We start from the raw sequence: 5,938 nt of genomic DNA, 5'->3' as shown, positions 1-5,938 counted from the left end.
TGCGCGTGTAAATTTAAATTACTTAGGTGAATTTAATTAAGGAAATCACTTATATGCACAGAATTATTGTTTATTTAATTGGCTTCTTAAGATTTTTATTGTTTTAAACAAGTAATAATAATTGGAGGTCAAACTATTTTTTTTTCCAACAATTGCAGTCACATTAAACTACTCCGGCATCATCATAAATTAATAACTTATGCTTTTTTTCCCGAAGAATTGTCTCTTGCTAGTAGTATGTCTCACCTTGACGCTAACCGTTTCTAAAACTAATAAATAATAAGCATTCAAAAACTACTTGAGGTTACAAACCTATTGCTGAAAAGTCAATGCCTCACTATAAGTCTATAACCAATAACCATCCTCGCTCTCTCTGACCCTTTCTTCATTTTAATTTAAGGCTTTAAATTACAGATAATTCAGTTTTAGAATTTGAGGGACAACCAATAATAAGCATTTTATGTTTCGATGCAATTCTTGTAATTGCAATATCTTTCTTCAGTTCTTACACAACTGCAGTTAGCACTTTGGATTATCTATGGCGACTCAGCCACCAACTTATTACAACTTCAATTCCCGTAACACCAACGTAACTCTCTCTCTCTCTCTCTCTCTCTCTCTCTCTCTCTCTCTGAGAGTATGGATTATTATTCATTCTTACTTGATTTCGGTTTCTGTTAAATTTTGAACATATCAACATAGTAGCCGTGGTAGTTATATTAACATATTATTCAGTTAATTATTCTTATGGAGTAATATGATTAATTAGTTGTGTATTTCCCTCTTCTATTTTTCTTAATGATTTCTTATGCAAAATTGTGAATAGATCAATGGTAAAAAACTATTAACTAATAAACAAAATTAGGTCAACAAGGACGTAATAAGTTACCTGAATGCTAATAATTGGAAGAATTAATTCCAATTTTTTTTCCTTTTCCTCGAATGAGGTAAATATGTATTAATTATTTGTAATAATAAAAAGTTTTAAATAGGTGAAAGTTTACTAAAACCCCCTCCCTTCCATAACATGGATCTCATTTGGTGCATAATTCATCCTACTAAGGACTTGTTTGGGTGAGCTTCTAAAAAAAGATTTTTTTTTAGTTATCTTTTTTTAAAAGATCTTATAGAGAAGTAAAAGTAATTTTATGTTTGGATATCTCATGTAAAAAGGTCTTTTTATCTATCAATTATGTTTGGGTATAACAATATAAAAGTACTTTTTTGTTTATTTATTACATAAAAAACATCTTTTTTTTAAGGAAAAAAGATCTTTTAAAAAAAGATGTAAATTACAACTTCTCAAAAAAGATTTTTTTTTTATTTTACTAGTACTTTTACTTTTACTACTAAAAATTTGGCAAACACATTAAAAAATAAAAAAAGATATTTTTCATTGAAAAAAGATCTTTTTTTAACAAAATAATGGCGCCCAAACATGCACTAAATCTCCCTTTATCTCAATTTCTACTCTTATTTCTCATTTTTGTTTTTGTCTTTGTTATGAATTATGATAACTAATAAATATCTCAAACACCATTCGTGTCAATTTATTACAAGAGATCGAAATATGGCACTATCATATTTAGTTGTCCTGGTCTCAACCACTATTTTTAATATCTTCCAACTGAAGAGAATTGTTTAAAAAGCTTGAACATTTTTATTTTGTATGTTATAGAATAATAAAATGTGAAATAAATAAAATTTTTTTACTACAAATATCCAAAGCAAGTTAATGGCACTTTTCCATATTAATATCATTGGCTAAAATTTTCAATTAAAATTTAACATTTAAATCAAATATAAAAAAGTATAAGAAAAATCATACTGTAATCAAATGAGTTAGGTTCGATTTTGGTCTAAAAGCAGCGAAATTTTTGATTTTGGTTTAAAATCAGCAAAATTTTTTTCGATTTACACGTAATCAGATAAAGTTTTTCCGATTTAGTTCCACTCCCTCTCCTTCTAAAAAAATAATTAAAAAAAACATAATTTAGTATATAATGTTAGTGCTTTCTTTTGAAAAATAAATATTTTTTATTTTATTTTAAAATTCTTCTCAAATCCACTTCCTTTATTTTACATGATTTTATTCATTTTAATTAATCTACAGTTTAAATGACATGAATAAAGTTATGCGTACATCAAAATCTATTACTAATATAAAATACATATTAAAAATAAATTAAATAATACATGTATTTATACACGAATAAATAACGTGTGACCTATGATGCACGGACACTGACACGGAGACAAGACACGATACGACATGGGACACGCCGACACGCGAATTTTAAAATCTTACATGACACAGGGACATGCATATATATAAAATATAAAGTATTTTTTAAATAAATCGTAATGATATTTTAATATTTTATTAATATTAAAATATAAATTAATTTTTTAAATTATTTTTAATGTCTTATTTTAATTATATCAACTATTTAAAATATTTTTTATTTTAATAAAAAATAATATATACTATATCTAAACTTATTTTAAGAATATATATTAAGAATAAGATCGGACTGTTAGGATTTGGTTGAATTAGTCCCACATTGCTTAGGATAACAAATGGAGTGGATGGCCTAGGCTATAAATATGAGGCTAAGTTCTCCATTTGTTTTTGCACCAGTCAGAAACACTTTAAGCTTGTATCTGATTTTTCTTTTCCTCTATACTCTTGATTAGAGAGTGTTGTGAGGTGTAGTTAGATATTTGCTTTGAGAGAGTGTGGGTGTACTGGGGTGCCGATGTTAGAGAGAAAGAAGTCTATGTGTTGTAACAATTTTCACATAATGATATTCTCTGGTTGTCATTTGACAATGCCGTGGTTTTTTCTCCGGTAATTGGAGTTTCTACGTTAAATTCTTGTGTTGTGATTGTGTCTATTTTATTTCTCTGTCAAAGGTATTTTCTCAAGGGGAAATGGTGTATTATTCCCAACAAGTAGTATCAGAGCTTTGGTTCGGTGGGATTTATTCTTAGTATGCTCTGTGGTTGCAGCCTAGTCTGACCCTCCACATCAGAAAAGAATTTTGTCCTGTGGCTTGAGGTTGATCTTTGGTTGCTGTTGTTATTGCTGGAAGGTAGTGTGACACTGTGAGAGTGCAGTTTGGAAATGTTCTGGCTAAGGAAAGACTTGGTATTTAAGTGTGTCCATTGTGACCCACCTCTCTTTTCTGGGGACCCTTCCTAGTGCACGGTCTACAGTTGAGTTATATTATTCCAGTATACGGTTGCAACAATGTCAGGATATTCAAGTGCTGTGAAGCTTGAAATAGAGAAATTTAATGGAAGAATCAACTTTGGCTTGTGACAAATACAAGTCAAGGATGTGTTGATACAATCAGGTTTGCACAAGGCGTTGAAGGAGAAGATTTCTAGTTGCTCTCTCTATGAGAGAATATGATGTTCTCTAGAAGACAAGAAGTATCCTCATGGTATTACCGCACTGCCATAGATAAGGATAAGTTGTGGTAATCGGGTCCACAATTGCACACGGGCATTGGTTGGCGTTGAGATGCAAGGTGTGTGGCGGAGTTATGTCGATGGCTGAAGAACTTCCAGGGAAAGCCAATTTGGAAGTTGCACCATGAATTTTCAGCAAGGTTTCGATCTGTACCAAGGCGAAATGCTTGGAGTGGTCTAATTCCAAGTGAGTATACTTTCATGGTGGAGTATGATAGTTCTCTGAACTATGATTGTCGGTATAGACAATGGCAGCAAAGAATTGTCGGTGTTGACAATGGAAGCTGAAGATGTGTGACTATTTCAATCAAGGTGGAGATTGTTAGGATTTGGTTGAATTAGTCCCACATTGCTTAGGATAGCAAATGGAGTGGGTGGCCTAGGCTATAAATATGAGGCTAAGTTCTCCATTTGTTTTTGCACCAGTCAGAAACACTTTAAGCTTGTATCTGATTTTTCTTTTCCTCAATACTCTTGATTAGAGAGTGTTGTGAGGTGTAGTTAGATATTTGCTTTGAGAGAGTGTGGGTGTACTGGGGTGCCGGTGTTAGAGAGAAAGAAGTCTATGTGTTGTAACAATTTTCACATAGTGATATTCTCTGGTTATCATTTGACAACGGCCGTGGTTTTTCTCCGGTAATTGGAGTTTCTACGTTAAATTCTTGTGTTGTGATTGTGTCTATTTTATTTCTCTGTTAAAGGTATTTTCTTAAGGAGAAATGGTGTATTATTCCCAACAAGTAGTATCAGAGCTTTGGTTCGGTGGGATTTATTCTTAGTATGCTCTGTGGTTGCAGTCTAGTCTGACCTTCCACATCAGAAAAGAATTTTGTCCTGTGACTTGAGATTGATCTTTGGTTGTTGTTGTTGCTGCTGAAAGTCAGTGTGACACTGTGAGAGTGCAGTTTGGAAAGGTTCTGGTTAAGGAAAGACTTGGTATTTAAGTGTGTCCATTGTGACCCACCTCTCTTTCCTGGGGACCCTTCCTAGTGCACGGTCTACAGTTGAGTTATATTATTCCAGTATACGGTTGCAACAATGTCAGGATATTCAAGTGCTGTGAAGCTTGAAATAGAGAAATTTGATGGAAGAATCAATTTTGGCTTGTGGCAAATACAAGTTAAGGATGTGTTGATACAATCAGGTTTGCACAAGGCGTTGAAGGAGAAGATCTCTAGTTGCTCTCTCTATGAGAGAAGATGATGTTCTCTAGAAGACAAGAAGTATCCTCATGGTATTACTGCACTGCCATAGATAAGGATAAGTTGTGGCAATCGGGTCCACAATTGCACACGGGCATTGGTTGGCGTTGAGATGCAAGGTGTGTGGCGGAGTTAGGTCGATGGCTGAAGAACTTTCAGGAAAAGCCAATTTGGAAGTTGCACCATGAATTTTCAGTGGATGGCCTAGGCTATAAATATGAGGCTAAGTTCTCCATTTGTTTTTGCACCAGTCAAAAATACTTTAAACTTGTATCTGATTTTTCTTTTCTCTATACTCTTGATTAGAGAGTGTTGTGAGGTATAGTTAGATATTTGCTTTGAGAGAGTGTGGGTGTACTGGGGTGCCGGTGTTAGAGAGAAAGAAGTCTATGTGTTGTAACAATTTTCACATAGTGATATTCTCTGGTTGTCATTTGACAACGGCCGTGGTTTTTTCTCCGGTAATTGGAGTTTCTACGTTAAATTCTTGTGTTGTGATTGTGTCTATTTTATTTCTCTGTCAAAGGTATTTTCTCAAGGGGAAATGGTGTATTATTCCCAACAAGTAGTATCAGAGCTTTGGTTCGGTGGGATTTATTCTTAGTATGCTCTGTGGTTGCAGCCTAGTCTGACCTTCCACATCAGAAAAGAATTTTGTCCTGTGGCTTGAGGTTGATCTTGGTTGCTGTTGTTATTGCTGGAAGGCAGTGTGACACTGTGAGAGTGCAGTTTGGAAATGTTCTGGCTAAGGAAAGACTTGGTATTTAAGTGTGTCTATTGTGACCCACCTCTCTTTTCTGGGGACCCTTCCTAGTGCACGGTTGGTAGACGAAATTGTGATCCTTAAAGTTGTACTCCCTCTTGGTATTTGCATGAGATTTATTTAATGGCTTTTTCAAAAATACACCAAAGAGATCATGGTATGATGAATTGGAATCTTTAATGATCCCTGGTAATGGCACGTATGATCACAACTCCATTCAACTAACCAGCAAGTGTACTGGGTCGTCCAAGTAATAAACCTTACGTGAGTAAGGGTCGATCCCACAGAGATTGTTGGTATGAAGCAAGCTATGGTCACCTTGTAAATCTCAGTTAGGCAGATTAAATTGGTTTATGATGAGTTCGAAAATTAATAATAAATAGAAAATAAAAAGGGATAGAAATACTTATGTAAAGCAATAGTGGGAATTTCAGATAAGTGTGTGAAGATGCTTTGCTCCTCTCGTATCTCTATTTTCTTATTACATTCATCCAAT

General features: G+C 33.7%; 1 protein-coding gene across 1 annotated transcript in view; it reads left to right on the top strand.

Annotated features, from left to right (window-relative positions):
* The first annotated feature begins 395 nt into the window (after positions 1-395).
* LOC107494861 (lysine histidine transporter 1-like) overlaps positions 396-5,938 on the top strand; it is a 21,230-nt gene continuing 15,687 nt past the window's right edge. The window contains exon 1 of the mRNA XM_016115901.3: positions 396-589. Within this exon, the coding sequence (XP_015971387.1) occupies positions 539-589 (51 nt within the window). The 5' untranslated portion in view covers positions 396-538. The remainder of the gene's footprint in view (positions 590-5,938) is intronic.

This window comes from Arachis duranensis, chromosome 6 (genome assembly GCF_000817695.3).
Source record: "Arachis duranensis cultivar V14167 chromosome 6, aradu.V14167.gnm2.J7QH, whole genome shotgun sequence".
NCBI lineage: Eukaryota > Viridiplantae > Streptophyta > Magnoliopsida > Fabales > Fabaceae > Arachis > Arachis duranensis.
The sequence above is the reverse complement of the archived record's forward strand: the minus strand, read 5'-3'. Positions and strand labels throughout refer to the sequence as shown.